The sequence below is a fragment of the Triturus cristatus genome, chromosome 10, assembly GCF_964204655.1.
Source record: "Triturus cristatus chromosome 10, aTriCri1.1, whole genome shotgun sequence".
Classification (NCBI taxonomy): Eukaryota; Metazoa; Chordata; class Amphibia; order Caudata; family Salamandridae; genus Triturus; species Triturus cristatus.
Window position 1 is genome coordinate 1,217,791,542 of NC_140593.1, and position 17,880 is coordinate 1,217,809,421.

Below are 17,880 nucleotides of genomic sequence, written 5' to 3' on the forward strand. Positions count from 1 at the left end.
CTGGCTCTGGGTGACGTACTTGGCCCTTGTTCTGCGTCAACAGCGTTGGCATCGGAACTAGACGGATGGGCTGCGATTTCGAGAGAAGGAGGAGTTTGTGTACCAATGTTGTCTGGGCCACCTGGGGGCTATCAGGAGGATGCAGCAGCACTCCCCTTTCATCTTTGTGAGGATCCTGGGTATTAGAGGGATGGGGGAAAAGCGTATGCATAGATCCCTGACCATCGCATCAAAAGGGCATTCCCCCGAGAGTTTGGGAAAGGGAACCTGCATGCATAGAATCGGCATTTGGAGTTGAGGTGGGTCGCAAATAGGTCCAGTGCCGGTTCTCCCAGACTGCAAATATCTCGTCCAGCTGTGTCTGTTCTAGCTCCCATTCCTGACAGCTGCCCCTCGACCTGCTTAAGGTATCCGCTAAGGTATTTAGGACACCCGAGACATGTTCTGCTGTCAGGGAGATGTGATGGAGCATCAGCCAGTTCCACAATTGCTGTGCGTCTTGTGACAGAGTGAGAGATTTGGTGCCTACTTGCTTGTTGATATAAAACATGCTTGTGGTGTTGTCCGTCCAGATCAACACCGAAGACCCTTAAATTCGAGAAAGGAAAGCCCGAAGAGATAGGAAAATGGCTTTCAGTTCCAGGCTGTTTATGTGCATCTGCCGTTGAACCAAGGACCACTTCCCTTGTACTTGTAGGTCCTGCAAGTGTCCTCCCCAGCCTTCCATAGAAGCATCTGTTGTTACTACGTAATCTGGGATGACTAGAAGAAAAGACTGACCTGGGGACAGGTGTGAAGTCTGGGTTCACCATTTCAGGGCTTCCTTCATTCGAGAAGTGACGATGATTACGTCGTCGAAGGAGCCCGAGACCTGACTCCATTAACGTTGTAGCTCCTCTTGAAGACGTCTCACGTGCAAACGAGTCAGCGGCACAAGATCTATTGCGGAAGAGATCATTCCCAGTAGAGATTTGAACACTCTCACAGAAACGCACTTTTTTCTGCACAGCTTGAGTGCTAATGCCCACAATCTCTGTTGTCTTTCTTCGGAAATGAAAGCTTTGTTCCGGATAGTGTCCAGCTTAGCCCCCAGAAATGTTGTTATCTAGAAGACTGAGGATTTCTGATAATTGACCGAGAGACCCAGCTTGTGGAAAAGAGATGAGCAATCGGTCGTTGCATTCTCCACTGGGCAAGAAGATGGCGCCTTTAGCAGCCAGTTGTCGAGGTAAGGGAATACCTGATGACCTCTGCTTCTCAAGGCTGCTGCCACTGAAGCGAGAAATTTTGTGAACATCCGTGGTGCCGATTTGAGGCCAAATGGAAGAACTCTGAATTGTTAGTGGGTACCAGCCACTGTGAACCTTAGGAATTTTCTGTACATCGGGTGAATAAGGACATGGAAGTATGCATCCTTGAGATCCAATGAAGTCATGAAATCGCCCTTGTTGAGGCGTCATAGGATGTCCGAAAGAGTGACCATTCTGAAAGTTTGGCTCTTTAGGAATTTGTTCAATTTTCTGAGGTCTAGGATAGGGCTCCACTCTCCGACTTTATTGCGAATGAGAAAGAAGCGTGAGTAAAAGCCTTTCCTCCTTTGAGAGAAGGGGACCTTTTCTATAGCCCCTTTTTGAAGCATGGCACGTGCTTCTTTTTTGAGTAAGTGAAGGTGAGGGGGGTGCGATCCCCTGGGAGGGTTATTGGGCGGTTTTTGGATGAATTCCAATGTGTGGCCATAAGAGATGAGATCCAAGACCCACTTGTCTGAAGTGATGTTGAGCCACTGATCGATGTGCTCTGAGATTGTCACACCAGTCTGGGGGAAACAGGAAGCAGCTGGCACCCTGTCGTAATGACTGTTTGTGGCCGGTGTCACGGCCTTGGGATCCTGGCCTTGGGATCCTGGCTTTCGTTTGGAGCCCTGTCTGGAGAAACCAGCTGTATTTGCCTGGCGGTAATTTTGCTGCTAACCTTGACGGTATTGCAGCCTATAGGATGAGAACGTTGGTAACTCCCTCTATAATTGGAAAAGCCCATGCCTCGGGCTCCCCGAAAGGGCACTTTGCGGTATTGTAGGGTTCCAAGCGCTTTAGCAGTGTCCTTATCTTTTTTGATGGAGGTAAGTGCCTCATCAATATGGCTGCCGAACAGACTGTCACCATCATAGGCCATATCTAAAAATTTTGTCTGAACTTCAGGGCAGAAATTTGTTGCCTTCAACCACCCTTGACGCCGTAAAATGGCAGCACCAGCCAATTGCCTGAAACCAGTTGTGGCAATGTCCATAGCAATGTCAATGATTTCTGACGCCTCTCTCTCTCCTCCTGTGAGAATTTTGAGAAACTCCTCTTTGCTATCTTCAGGGATAACGTCTTTAAGTGAACCTATGTCAGACCACATTTGTCTATCATAACGGGCTAAAATTGCTAAAGCATTAGCCGCCCGAACTGAGACTACCGCCACTGATGAGAACTTTTTCCCAACTGAATCAAGGCGTCGACCTTCTTTGTCTGGTGGAGAAATTATAGGCGTAGATGGATTTTTTGATCATGTCTGAGCCGCCTGTGAGAGCACCGAATCTGGTTTCGGGTGGCCTATAAGACACACAGGAGAAACGTCTGGTGCCCTATATTTTTTATCCAACCTTGGAAGCACTGGAACCAGAGAGGCTGGTGTCTTCATGACTTTGATTTCTTCTTGCCAAATATGATCAATGATGGGTATTGATCTGAAATTTTTTCTTGCCTGATCCTTAAAATCATAAAGGAAACAGTCCAACTGGTGCACCACTGTAGGAAGACGAAATCTACTAGCAGCCCTATCCATGATGTTGTGAAACCCTCCGATATCCTCCGGAGGCGAGTCCGAGGGATGATGAGGCGGAGGGGACGGCGTTGGTGCTATGTAGTCATCCCACTCATCCGCTGGTGGTGTAGGGTCTGGAATTTCCCCTTCTTCCTGCTCATCCTCAGATGTAATAGGGTCTTCTCTGGGAGGCAGGGGAGTAATGGGACAAGGTGCCATAGCAGGAGTAGCCGGAGGTGGAGGCTGTGGTGCTTGTGGAGGCGCCTGCGGAGGTGGAGGAGGCGTAACAATAGCCTACTGAGGAGGAAATCTTCTTTTATAGTCCGCCAACATATTCTGGAGGTCTAAAATTAACGCTGGAGGAAATTGCTAAGACTGCTGCCTAGGTTGCTGAAAGTACTGTTGCTACTGAACAGAAGGGGCCTGGTAATGGTAATACTGCTCCTAATCTTCATATTCGTCATCCTCCTCCTGATATTTAACATGAAGTTCAGAAGAAATACGTGCGGCTCGAAACTGGCCTTCCTCGTCATCAGAATCCTCAACATCCAAAAGAAGGCTTGGTGGTAACGGAGACATTTTTGGTGTCCTGAATTGAGGCTGTGTAGTCAGTTTAAATGGAGTTGATGGAGCTGCTAGTGTCGTCGTCGATGGAGAAATTTTCGCTGTCCACAGGGTCGTCGATGGTATGGACATAGCCAGTGAGATTACCGTCGTTGGGACATCTCCGGTCGTCGACAGTGGCATCGTCGACGGTGGTGTTCTCGTCGTCGATGGTTTCGTCGTCGACGATGAGAGCTTCTTCGATGACGATGGCTTTGTAGTCGGTGGTGTCGTCGTCGATGAGAGCTTCACTGACAGGCTCGTTGACGATGAAGACTTTGCAGGCAGTGTCGACGGTAAGGGAACTTTAATACTTGCCGTTGACGTGGTTAACGCCGTCGACTATTTCGATGACGAGAGAGTCACAGTAGTCGTCGTCAAGGTGGAAACAGGCGTCGATGGTGAACCTGACGTTGAGGAAGACTTTTGGCCCATGGCGCTCTAGTGGTCTTCGGGGAACTTATCTCTGAGGAGACCTTAGGCTGTTTCTCTTTCTTTAAAGATTCCTTGGCCATATGAGAGACTTTAGAATGCTTCCTTCTCTCTTCAGGCTGACCCTCTGGCGACCAGGGCCTCTTGGTTGACATAGAGGACGTGTCGCTATCCACATCAGAGGCAGCAGACTGCTTCTTCTTTAGCCAGATTAAAAGTTTTCCTTCTCTGTCCCTCAGGGTCTTGGTAGAGAAGGTGCGGCATATCTTACATTGTTTTGTCTCATGGCTGGGATAGAGACAGTCCTTATTTGCATCATCCACATGCACTCTCTTCTTCCCACAGGAGAGACAGGCTTTAAACAATCCAATTTTATCAGACAATCTTCTAGAAGAGATCTGAAAGAAACTTATCTGAGAAAGTGAAGAAAACTGAGCAGAGCTCAGGGAGACTCCCTTACAAAATGAAGTGCGGTGAAAATCTGAGGGACTCAGCCTTTCTGGGGAAGGTTCTAGAGGGTGCTGGGTGCTGATTGGTTGAGTTTTCAGTTTGGTCCATTTCGTAAAAGGAGACTAATAGGCTATAGTGGGTGCTACCATAATAGCCTATGGAAAGGTACTATTTACTACTTTATTATCCATGTACCGTGGGACTCCCACTACGACGACAGGGAATGATTCAGGCTTGCGAATCTATGAAAGATACCCCGATACTGGAATATATATATATATATATACACTGAGCAGAGGAGCAGAAATAAAATCTTCCTGCCAGCAATTGGGGTCCGTTTACTCTGTTCGCCGCTGCTGCTGTGTGTTTGTAGCGGAGGTTCGAGGAGTTCAAGGAGTTGCATATATATATATATATATATATATATATTTATAAACACAAACACACTGCCTTGTGTAAACCTAGGCGCATCAAAGTTTTAAAATAATGAGTAACCTTTGTCACTGTTATTACTCTCTCAGCACAGTGCATTTATCATAATACTAAGCAAACAAATTTAAATTTTCTTAATTCCTGATTAGGATCCTATTGTTCTCATCATATATAGAATAATCTGTTTTCTTTTTTTTTTTTTTTTTTTTTAAATATATAGAATAATATATTTTTTAAATATATAGAATAATCTGTTTTCAGTCCTTGTGAAGATTTCTAGTTTTCTCTCCAAGCTCCCAAAAAGCTTGCCTAATAAACAAGGCTGTGCGTTCATCTTGAATATTCTTATGAGGATTAAAATCAATGCCCGACCAAAGATGTGAAGGATGGGGTACAGGTTGGAAAACCTTCGTACAAAGCACAAGCATTCTGCTTTTATGAATAGCTACACCCATTTGAATAACTCCAACAATGTAGTTCATTAAATATGTACAAAAGGGGGTGGTGATGGACGGAGCATCAGAACCAATCAAACACTCACACCCAGTCAACAGATCTGGGTTTGATCCATCACCATTCTTTAGCCCACTCTGCCACCCCAGTTCAGACATGGCCATATGCAAAGCAGTCTGACCCTGTGCCTCATGGGAACAGTCCAGCCCAAACTGCCAAGCAATGCCTTCCCTGGACCGGAAACAAGCTTCCTAGGACCGGTTTCTGGCATTTCAGCCATCTTCTGCCAGGCTTGCTTGAATCCAGTGGCAAAGTGAGCAAGGGACTCACGTCTGAGCATACCCTGCCAACTTATGGCGAACAAAGTTGGTACAAAAGGGGGTGGTGATGGACAGAGCATCAGAACCAACCAAACACTCACACCCAGTCAACAGATCTGGGTTTGATCCATCACCATTCTTTAGCCCACTCTGCCACCCCAGTTCAGACATGGCCATATGCAAAGCAGTCTGACCCTGAGCCTCATGGGAACAGTTCAGCCCAAACTGCCAAGCAATGCCTTCCCTGGACCGAAAACAAGCTTCCTAGGACCGGTTTCTGGCATTTCAGCCATCTTCAGCCAGGCTTGCTTGAATCCAGTGGCAAAGTGAGCAAGGGACTCAAGTCTGAGCATACCCTGCCAACTTATGGCGAACAAAGCGGTACAAAAGGGGGTGGTGATGGACAGAGCATCAGAACCAATCAAACACTCACATCCAGTCAACAGATCTGGGTTTGATCCATCACCATTCTTTAGCCCACTCTGCCACCCCAGTTCAGACATAGCCATATGCAAAGCAGTCTGACCCTGTGCCTCATGGGAACAGTCCAGCCCAAACTGCCAAGCAATGCCTTCCCTGGACCGGAAACAAGCTTCCTAGGACCGGTTTCTGGCATTTCAGCCATCTTCAGCCAGGCTTCCTTGAATCCAGTGGCAAAGTGAGCAAGGGACTTACGTCTGAGCATACCCTGCCAACTTATGGCGAACAAAGCGGTACAAAAGGGGGTGGTGATGGACGGAGCATCAGAACCAATCAAACACTCACACAAAGTCAACAGATCTGGGTTTGATCCATCACCATTCTTTAGCCCACTCTGCCACCCCAGTTCAGACATGGCCATATGCAAAGCAGTCTGACCCTGTGCCTCATGGGAACAGTCCAGCCCAAACTGCCAAGCAATGCCTTCCCTGGACCGGAAACAAGCTTCCTAGGACCGGTTTCTGGCATTTCAGCCATCTTCAGCCAGGCTTGCTTGAATCCAGTGGCAAAGTGAGCAAGGGACTCACGTCTGAGCATACCCTGCCAACTTATGCCGAACAAAGCGGTACAAAAGGGGGTGGTGATGGACGGAGCATCAGAACCAATCAAACACTCACACCCAGTCAACAGATCTGGGTTTGATCCATCACCATTCTTTAGCCCACTCTGCCACCCCAGTTCAGACATGGCCATATGCAAAGCAGTCTGACCCTGTGCCTCATGGGAACAGTCCAGCCCAAACTGCCAAGCAATGCCTTCCCTGGACCGGAAACAAGCTTCCTAGGACCGGTTTCTGGCATTTCAGCCATCTTCAGCCAGGCTTGCATTAAATATGTAACATGCGTATATTCTGTTGCACCGATTAAACACGACAAAAGACATGATTAATGATATTTGATGGCCAACGCCCTGCATATCTTCCAGTAGTGAGCAGAGCATTAAAGAACAAGCATTGGCATAGCCAATAGGTTCGCCTTTGGGACCTTATAAGTATTGAGCCATGCAGCAGATTATCCTTGGTGCTGTGATGCCATGAATTGAAGAGCTATATAATTACTGTACACTGGGTGATGCAGTCCTTAACTACTGTGACATTTTAGGTACAATTTCTTTTCAGCATAATTTCACTGTGTTTATTATGAAAGGTATTAACTTTAGCCAAATTTAGACTGTTGAAAAGTGTTACATGTATATAGCGCTTACTACCCCTGACGAGGCATTGATATGGAGCTCCTTATGACTCCATGCCACTAGGGATTCAATGCTCCAGTAACGGTTTTTTTTTCCGTGTCCCAAGTTCAGCAGTAGTAAGGGCAGTGCAGCTGGACTACAAGCTCCAGAATAGATTAGGGAATTAAACAGAAGCCCTGAAGTGGAGCACTGCCTCCTTGATGACACGAAGTCCCCTGATTTAACTAAGTGAACTAGAATGAAATACAGACTATGGAATGGACGAACTGTGCTCAACTACCAGGGGACAGTTACGATTTGAAGTAGCCTCCTCACCTCAACAATGGTAGAGTGTTCACAGGAAGATATAAGGAGCATAAAGGCACACACATGGTTGCAGTTGTGTGTGGGTTTTTTTTTTTTTTTTTTACTTTTGCGGCTCTTAGTGTCCCCTCCATTCTTATGTGTTTTCTCATGAGGATTGTAACTGACTGTGAAACATCTGTTCTGGATTTTATATCCATTGTAGCATACCTCGTTCAGTGTTTGGAACAGAGACAGTAAACATCCCACATTCGAAGAATTTACTGTGTTCAATTTTAATTTTGATTCAACGTTTCAATGCGTCACCTCAAGCACCTGTGTTATGCCACTAATATAAATTAATTTGCAGATGTTAATCACTGTAACCGAACAAAAGCAGGCGGACATGTGGCCTCTGGCTTCAAAGCCACAAAACACGATTTCAGATCTAAGGGGGCCATTATGATGGCGGGCGGATCGCCACCGCCCGAACAGCAGTGGCGATCCGCCCGCCATAAGTCCCCGCCCGCCTGCCATTTACCCCCTGCCATATTACCATGGAGGGGGTTTCGCGGAGGACGGAAAGACCGTACGCCGCCAGGCAATCGTCACGATTGCCTGCCGGGCGGAAAAGGCCCACAATATGGTGGCGGTGCCTTGCAGGCACCGCCATCCATATTACGATGATTTCGGTGGGCATGCCTTTCCATGGCGGAGACTCCGCCATGGAAAGGCATGCGGAGAATGACATTGGGGGTTCGTTGGGGGCCTCCGGGGGTGTGGGGGGTGGATGGCTGCACTGAGGTACCGCCCTTCATTGCCATACACAAGGTGGCAGGCAGCTCGTGGTGCCTGTCACGTTGTGCATTGTATTGTATTGTAATTGCATTTATATAGCGCTTACTACCCCATACGAAGCGTTAAAGTGCTTTTTCGGCGAGTAGCACGCTACTACGAGACCCATAGAGGATTAGTGCTGAATTAGTATGGTGAAATATGAATGTAATTTGAGTGGTGGATATTAGTCAGTTATTTGGAGTGAAGAGGGTAGCGGAGGGATAAAAGGGAAGAAAGGTTTGCATTCATGTAGCACCTGTTACCCTGATGGGCGTTGAATCGCTTTTCTGGCGAGTAGGGCGCTACTCCGGTACCCATAAAGGATTAGTGTTGAAAATTAGTATCGAGAAGTATGAAGTAATTTGAGTGGTGGATATGTTATTCAGTTATTTGGATAGAGAAGGGTAGGTTGCGGGATAGTAGAGGGAAAGAGGTTTGTATTTATATAGCGCTTGCTACCCCTTGATGGGTATTTGAAGCGCTTTATTGGCGAGTAGCACGCCACTCTGGAACCCATAAGCATTACTGTTGAATTAGTATGGCGAAACATGAAAGTAATTTGATTGCAATACACAACATGCCTATTTGACATTGCGGCGGGTGCTGCTTACAACACCATTCGCCGCAATGTTAAATTCCAAAATGCGCCCGCCACATCCTTATTGGCCCTGCAGGACCACCGCACCTCTGGTGGTCGGTCCCGTATTCCGTTACGGTGGCGGGCGGATCATAATGGGGCCCTTAGTTCCTGCACACAGGCAAAGCATCTTATCTGACAGTTTCATGCCTCATGAGCGGGCGGGCACAGTGAGTGCTTAGAAGTCGGACTACCACTGTGCTCGTTGTTTTTGCTGCCTCCTTACAGATTTTTTTCTATCCAGCCATGAAGTGAAGGCACCTCAGCCAGTTAACTACACCACAAACTTCTACGTGCAACAAGAAGTATCAGGGGTCTGATTCCAGTCGGGCTGAGTCAGACGTTTATCCTTTTTTGACCAACAAAGTCAGTTTGAAATGGACAGTAAAATAAATAAACCACACTGCTCGCCTTCTGCTGTGGGCTCAGAGACGAGAATGGGCAGGGAAGGAAGGCCCGGCAGGAAAGCTGTTAAGAGCTGTGGCTATTTTTTGTTATTTTTTTTTTAAGCGCGGCAGGTGCAGTGTTTATTAAAGAAAACATGCTGCGCGGGCCTCCTGCTGTGGGCTGAGAGACGAGATGGAATAGGGAAGGGAAGACCGGCAGGAGAGCTGCGCTTATTAAAAAACAAGGGAGGGCATGGGTGAGACAGGCAGGGGAGCGAGAGTAGAGGAATGTCAACAAGCGCGCGCGGCCACGCTAATTGGAAACAGATGGCCCCTGCGCGCCAATGCTCGCTCCCGCAAGATGGATACCAGCACAAGCATGAGTATTTCAAAAGTGCAGACCGATTTCAAAAGGTCATCTCCTAGAGCAACGCTTGTGCACTGCGCTAGGCTCGACCTACAAAGCGTTATCTCACTTATGGGTAATTCCAGCCATGTAATTGAGAGATTGGAGGCTGTGGACTTCAGCCAGTACATTTTACTTTAAAAGAAAAAAAAATCACTCTTTTATGATTATTGGACTTTGTTTAAAACCCCAGCTAAAAACAGCCTTCAAAGCTGTTCTGGCTTTTTGAGGTCAATAAAGCAACTTGACACTTTCAGTCTTGCACTGTTTGTAAATGTAATAAATTAGGGTTAGACGTGAGATTCTCCATTTTTGCTAATTGTATTATTTTTTGTTGCCAAATGGATGACATTAAAATGGTATGGAGACTCAAAACCTCATCTCTGGCAGTTTACACAAAAAATGAATCCTGGACATAGAGTTGGTTTACTGACACAAAAGATAAGGTTGTGGAATGGATATGGGCAAATGGGGCTTCCCTTAAGATTAGGTATATTTCTGGTTTTAACAAGAACGGTGTATCAGAGCTTAAAAAGTGCTCATTAAAAAAGAGCTTTCGAAAAGTAAATCCCATCTGCAATAAATGTGGATGAGCATGTGGTAATGAAATAATTTATTGTGCTGCTTTACTTACTTTATCAAGTAGACATCGAATTTCCCAGCAGAACGGCCAGACTTCCTTTGCTTGAGTTTCCTAGTCCAGCCTTCTGGAAGGGTGGGGTCACTGTACAAGGGCCCCCGGTCACGGATAATGGACCGCCGCTGCTTCGGGGAGGCTGATGCTTCAGACACTGCGGGGGCACCAGCATCGCCTTCTGAGCGCTCTGCTTTGTCCACCTCAGTGACCTTTGTAGGCTGCGGATGGGTAGGCTGTGGTGGTTCATCTTTCGTGTCACCAGTCTCCTTATTGTTTTCAGGAGTCTCCTTCCTGAGTTTGGGTGGTGCCGTCTCATGTTCGCTCAAAAGTTCTAGCACTCCTGTTTTTTCTTCCCTGTGGTACAAATAAATATTATTAACTTTGATGTCAATATACAATGGCAATTTAATTTTTAAATAACATACCTAAAATTAAGAGTAACGTATATAGTTATTACATTATTTTAGCCGTTGTGCATGAAAACAGTTGCTCTACCTCATTTGATTGTTGTGCTTAATCCCTAATCCTAGATTTATCACTCCTACCAGATAAAAATAAAGAACGTAAAGGCAGAAAAAAAAATGAGGAGAGGAAAAATTACCCTTCTGATGATGTTAATACTCTTAGATGAACTAAGACTTTTTGAGGTCGCTAGGGGCCCACTTTGCAAAACTGGACCATTTGAAACCGCAAATTGGCCTTCATGTAGGTACCAAACCAAAATTGCGATTCAGTAATACAATATAAAATTGCAATTTGGGTTTGCAGCTACATACCAAACCAACATTTGGAAGGGGCGTGCTTTGGGCGTCCTTTCTAAATAGTGATTCTGAATGGCATGTATTAATGTTTTGCAAATGAAATCCAGACGCAAAACAAATATTTTACTAGTTACTGAAATTTATTAGTAAACCATTTGCAAACGGAAAAGGATCCTCACTGGACCTCTTCCCCTCTGTGATTGTTTACAAAAAGATTATTTAAGACAGCACTGCATAGTTTTTAAAAGAGTGTTTGTTAAACATTTTTGTTTTTTTAACACAGCTCATTTTCCTTAGAGAAAAATGGATTGTATTAAAAAAAAAAAAAAATGATTGCTTTGTTTAAAAGCAATTACAGACACGATGGTCTGCTGCGCCCAGTAGCGAATCAGGTGTGCACCCTCAATATCAAGGACGAAACATCTGGGGGTGTTTGGGGGGAAATCGCCAGGTAAGTCTAGATTTTCCATACCTAACTCCACACATTTGTACCTACACAGTACAATATATAAAAAAGTATTTCCTTCCCTTCAGATCCCAAGAACTATCGCCCCATCTCGGGCTTGCCGTTTCCAGCCAAACTCTTGAATAAAGTATTAAACCTTCAGTTATCGGACTTCATTATTGCAAATAATCTACTCAATGCAGACCAATTCGGTTTTTGCAAAGAGCACAGTATCGAAACAGCCCTTATAATGGCTGCAGAGAACATAAGAACTATCATTGATCAAGGTGATAATGCAGCTCTATTTACTGGATCTGTCTGCTGCTTTCGACACTGTCAGAAATAAGATCCTAACAAAACATCTGCACAATCCGGGCATCAGAGACCCCGCTGTATCTCTCCTAGCCTCTTTCTGATCAGAGAGAGAACAAGTTACCATAAATGGCTTTGTATCACTATCCTTCACCTCCCATGTGGCATCCCCCGGGATGCATCCCTTAGTCCCAATCTTTTTAACCTCTATATTATCCCGTTAATCAAACTTATTAGGAATTTTGGTTTCACAGTGGTTTCATATGCAGACGACCCCCAGATCACTGTATGGAAAACATCAGCTCATGGATGAATGAGAATTGCCTGAGTCTTAAATCAGGCAAAACTGAAGTCCTGCTGTTTGGAAAAAACAACACTTTCTGGTCCTCGGACTGGTGGCCAATAAATCTTGGCTCTCTTCCAACACCAACAAAAAAAGTTAGGAACCTTGGAGTAATCTTTGATAAAAAGACTTACGTTTAAAAACCAAGTAAATCAAATCACATCTGTGGTGTTTTACCTTTTAAAAATCATTAGGAAAATCATGCCATTTATTCCAATTCACCTTCAAACAATGGTGCTTACAGCACTTATTTTGTCTAAACTGGACTACTGTAACAGGCTGTAGGTAAATCTACAACATAAACTGTTGTGAAACTGCAAGCTCTACAAAATGCGGCAGCACGCCTTATTTTTAACATTCCTAAACATCAGTCAGCTTCTGGGCCTTACGGGAACGCCATTGGCTACCTATACAAAAAAGAATTCCCTTCAAGGCCCTATGCATCGACTATAGGGCCTTGCATAATTCTGGACCAAACTTTTTTGTACAAATGTTCAAATGGTATAGACCATCTAGAGCCCTTCAGTCCTATAACGCAAAACTATTGACCGTATTTACCTTCAAGAATGCGCTGTGGCGGCTGGGGGGAATTGGAGTTTTGTGATTAGTACTGCAAAGATCTGGAATTTCCTTCCTTTTAATCTTAAAGGTTCCCAAAATCTTGGAAGTTTAAAGAATAAAGCAGCAGGGTTTTAAGTGAGTGCACAGCCTGGACTTGTCACTTGTCAGTAATGAAAGTATTGCCCGCCTCAAATGGCCAGCTGCTTAAATGACCACAAATATAACATATATCCACAAGTATGAGAGGCAACACAAAAACAAAAGTGTTAACTGGTTACAAAATAAACAACTAAATGTCGAGTCCACACAGCAGTTGAATATTTGCCTGTATTCTTTTATTCCAAAATTCAGTGCGACCAGATCCGCAGCCAACGCGTTTCGCCCAAACATGGGCTTTTTCAAGGCTGTTAAGAGATCATACAAATACAAACATTGTAAAAAACCATAAGTATACATCGAATGGTTGTGCAACCACAGACCATGTGATGGGGGAACGAAAAAAAGAGTGCAGAAAGACCCAAAGGGGCTGTGAAAAACAGAGGAGAAGCATAAAGCGGCACAGCACGTAAGTGACAGCCCAATTTACTAAGAAGTCACCATTGTGTCTAGGGAACGTAATTCAAAAAAGGATAAGTGTGTAATCCCAGATCAGAAAAACTAGAGCACGAAATACCAGAATGATGTGTTCAAAAATAGACCAAAAGCAAAGAGAAGTCGCTTACCGAGTTTAACAATATATAAGCACACGTCAAGAGAGGGTAGTATGACGAAAGCGGCTGGACCCAGAATTTAGTCTAAAGAGTAAAAGCAGCACACTAGTTAGTGCATCAAAAATTAAACAGTAACTTGAAAGGATCATGAATTGAAGCCGTATTAGTCTCAACTCACCTAACTAGGTAAAAAGCCGGTAACTGTCGAGCGTCCGTTTGGGTGTATACCATAGAGTAGTATATGTAATCAATTTTTCTAACTGGTCAATGCTGGTAAAGAGAAAGAGAAAAATCAAACGAAGAGTAGCGTGAAAGTCGACAAGTATCCCAGTGTCCAGCAACCAATGGAAATTACTGACATAGTCCTCCATTACGAAAACAGTTATTCTAAGGCAAGAACTTCCATTAAGAAAGCCGTTGCCATGTACTAATTAGATGCGGTCTCTAGGCTAACTACCGTACCATGAGGGCGCTGTAATTGAAATCGGCCATGCAATAAAACGGAAACCGGCAGGTTTTATGGCGTGTAGTTCTGTACAATAAGATTCTAAAAATCAATTTAGTCACCTATAAGTGGTCAAAGTTACCAAAATAACTACCGTCATTGACGGAACCCTTAGGCAAGAGGAGGCAGCCTAAGCAAACTGGCTAACGACCAAATATAGACACAAAAAGACATGGGTGCCCCTCGTAACGGCATCAAAACTACAATCTACACATGTCTCCCATCTAGCACTTACTGTACGCAACAAAGTGTGAAGAGATCAGCCGAAGTCCGAGGCACAAAGAATACCGTTGTGTTGAAACGGATACCATCGTGATGGTAGCCTCCAGAGCTTTTATGCTGATGATCTTAACAAGTGTGATCCGGTGTGCAATAGTAACGGTTCCCAAAAAAAGCTAGAGCGCGGTACTAGAAGAGAGACTCCATGTTGGAGTAGTTCCGGTAGATCGTAGGCGTCACCTGATTACCTATTCAAAGCGTAACTAGGGTTACCTATGTGACGGTGCCGCCCATGAGATAAGTCTAGTGCCCCAGGTAGATTAAGTCCGGTATAGATTCATGTCAGGTACTTACATACTTAAATAAATCATAACTAGTAAAGTTAAAAGAGTAGACTGCAAAGCGTGTATCGTATAGATGTATTTTAAAAAGACACAAACACAGCCGTGTTCGAGATATTAACATGGTAACCATGGCAATGGGAACGCCCATCAGCCAAGCAAGTTAAGCTCGGTACATGAAAGTAACAGGTACTAAAGTAATGGGTCGCACTGAATTTTGGAATAAAAGAATACAAGCAAATATTCAACTGCTGTGTGGACTCGACATTTAGTTGTTTATTTTGTAACCAGTTAACAATTTTGTTTTTGTGTTGCCTCTCATACTTGTGGATATATGTTCCCAAAATCTTCTTCAATTCAGAAAATCCCTGAAAACCTGGCTTTACAATCATGTCTCAGGACCTCTGCCCCACTTATCTGATCTCAATCCTTTCTCCAAGGCAGCCCCAAGACACCTTCAGGTATTTGAGCGCTTTATAAAACATATTAAAACATATATGTCTTCGAGGTACGTAGATGTGGGGCTAGAAATAGTGAATCTATACTTCCCTAAATGTACTTACCTTTCTAAATTTTCTCTCTCGATATTGTGGCCTCGATACTGTTGTACCAGGATACTGTTTGTGTTGATATTCAGTACCTGTGAATCATAGTGGGTCACAATTTAATATCTACATCATTAAAATTCATGAAGTAGGATGAATTGCGACCCACTACGATTCAGGATTTCATGAACCGACCTATCAGTACATAGGTCGGTTCGCAAAATACCACACTGGTTGCAAAAATACTGGTCGCAACTTGAGACTAGTGTTTAGTACATTCGGCTCCTACGTCATGGTTTCCATCCTCCTCTATGGACTGCTAACTAATTATATTTGTGCTGCAGGGAAGAAAAGAAAGCTTTGCAAAAACAATACTTTCACTTAAACGGTTTAATAGACTTCAATATGTGAGTATCTCATCTGCCTGTCAAGTTTGCCAGGACCTGAGAGTTATCAACCTTTCCTCATCCACTTCCTAAATGTTACTTTTCTCACATGCAATCTTGACACACGGTATACGCTCAGTGGAGATACCTGGGTGAGCACTGTGAAGAGAGCAGAGAGCGAAGACTAAAAATACTAGATTCACCATGAGGGCAATTTCTCTTTACTCGGTCAGCCTCTACTTCCTCCTCAACTGGTTGGGAATCTCAATCTACAGCTTTAAATGCTGGGTGCAGGAAGGCGGTTAGTACTGGCCAGTTTCAAGCCAGGCCAAAAGTTGTGTGTTTTCGGCATTAAGCTCACAGTGAGTAATGCAGGCAAGCAGCATGCAGAGAGGCACGCATGGTTAACTATGTAGGGTAACTTGGAGGAAAGAGCCAGAAACTCATTAATCCAGTAGGCTCAAATGGCTTGTATATCTGACAGCCAACTAAGTATTATTAACACATTCTTTCAAAATCTAAATGCTTCATATATTTTTTTTTCTAATGTTCAATGCCACTTTAACGCCAGAAATCTCAGACAGGAGTCAAATCTTGCTTAGATGGAAGGAGATGGAAACATAGTCTAATTTTTCAGGGAAATGTATGATTGGGTGTGTTCAGGTAAGCACTAATGTCCGAGAGATAATGTCTGAAAGAATCAATTAAGACTCAAGTTAGCTTTGAGTAGATTAACGTTGGTATCAAAATGGTAGCAACTAAGCCATTTGCTTTATAATGATTTATGGTGTATTCGTTTCTAACATGGTGCACAAGGTGGATGCAATCTTCAGAGATGTCCAAGCTTGTTATGAAAAATGACTGAATTTCAGCAATACAAAGTGGATGCAGGAAGATGGTAAAAATATTTTGAAGGGCAGGCTGAGAGGATTAGGAAACATCTAAACTAGTCCAGGAGGACAACCGTTCCAAGACTTCTTATCTTTCCTCAGCTGGAGCCAAACTCTGGGCACAAAGTTGTTTTTATATTTCTAGTCATGGAAACCCCTAGTTCACAAAAATAGTTAGTAGAACTGATTTTCAACTGATGTGGAACGTAATGGATTCTGATCAACTTAGTCACCACTGTAGTTTTCTTTTCCTTTAGAGGGGAGCCAATCAGACGGATAGTATTCCAGAGAGATTAGTCCTCTAGCAAGATGGCAAACAGAATGAGACTTTGTCCATCAATTTGTTTAAATAAACCATGACAACAATTTAGTGGATCAGAACGAAATCTTCCTTCTGAGTAAAGAAAGCAAGGCTACGAAACCCAAAAGCAAGGCCCTGAATGGTTCACTTGAAGGGTGCTGTCCTGAGCGGACAAGACCGATGAGTTAGATAGTTCGGACGATGTGCTTCCAACTTTACTCTCATGAAACAATGGCCACCATGATTTAAGGTATCCTGAGTCCATCAAAAAAGAGACTCCACTACTTAATTTGGGATCCCAATCCTTGTTGACTGTGGCTCTCAGAGTGATTCAATGTAGAGCCACATGAGGCCAAATGTTGCTCTCTTCGCCCGAGTCAAAGGCGATCACATACCTCTGTGCCCAGTGGTGCGCATGGCCACTATGCTGACATTACAGGGTCAGTAGAGCACTGCTGAATGTTCTGATCCGGAGCCAAAACTAGATTTGGTGATGGAAAAGGCAGACATGGAGAACAGTATATTTATCAGTGATGCTATAAATCGAAGCCTCTGTAAAGGCAGTAGTTGGAATGTCTTTAAATTGATCAAAAAGTGCAAGAGCCGGGGATATGGAAATGTATTATAAAAAATATGCCTATCCAGGAGACTAGATGCTACCGAGCATGCCAGAGCTAGTTATGTCCTGGTCTGGACTGCAGTAGAAATCCGATTATGTTGTCTTCCTAATAATCCCAGACTGGAAATAGGAGCTCTATTTATATCAGGGCTGTGCCGCGGCTCTTTTTATACAGGGCTCGGGTTAGAGCAGTATTGTCACGGCAGAAGAGCCCTTAATATGCCAACAGAAGTATACCAAAGCGTTTTGCCACCTTAGTTCCTGAGGAAGGGTCTTGTCACATACTCAGCAGAAGGAAGCGGTGCACTCTAACCAGTTCAGCTGAGTTTACAAAAGTTGCTGTAAATAAAGCGACAGCATCCTTACACTGAATGGGGCTCTCACAGCCTGCCTTTCCACCTGTGCACATAGTGTAATCTTGGGCACATCCATTCCTCTGGATGAGACTTCGTTCCTTTGCTTGCCAGAATGATGATCAGTTATCATGCACGCTTGTCTATCTGATCATTCGCTTATATAGCGACGCTCCAGCAGAGTTCTTAGTATTACGGAAATGCATCACAAACATATTTCACTGACTTATACCGTCGA

General features: G+C 44.3%; 1 protein-coding gene across 1 annotated transcript in view; it reads right to left on the reverse strand.

Annotated features, from left to right (window-relative positions):
- The window catches only part of MECP2 (methyl-CpG binding protein 2), a 409,440-nt gene that overhangs the window by 88,488 nt on the left and 303,072 nt on the right, over nt 1-17,880 (reverse strand). Inside the window, exon 2 of the mRNA XM_085629745.1 lies at nt 10,349-10,705. Coding sequence (XP_085485871.1) covers nt 10,349-10,705 — 357 coding nt within the window. The remainder of the gene's footprint in view (nt 1-10,348; nt 10,706-17,880) is intronic.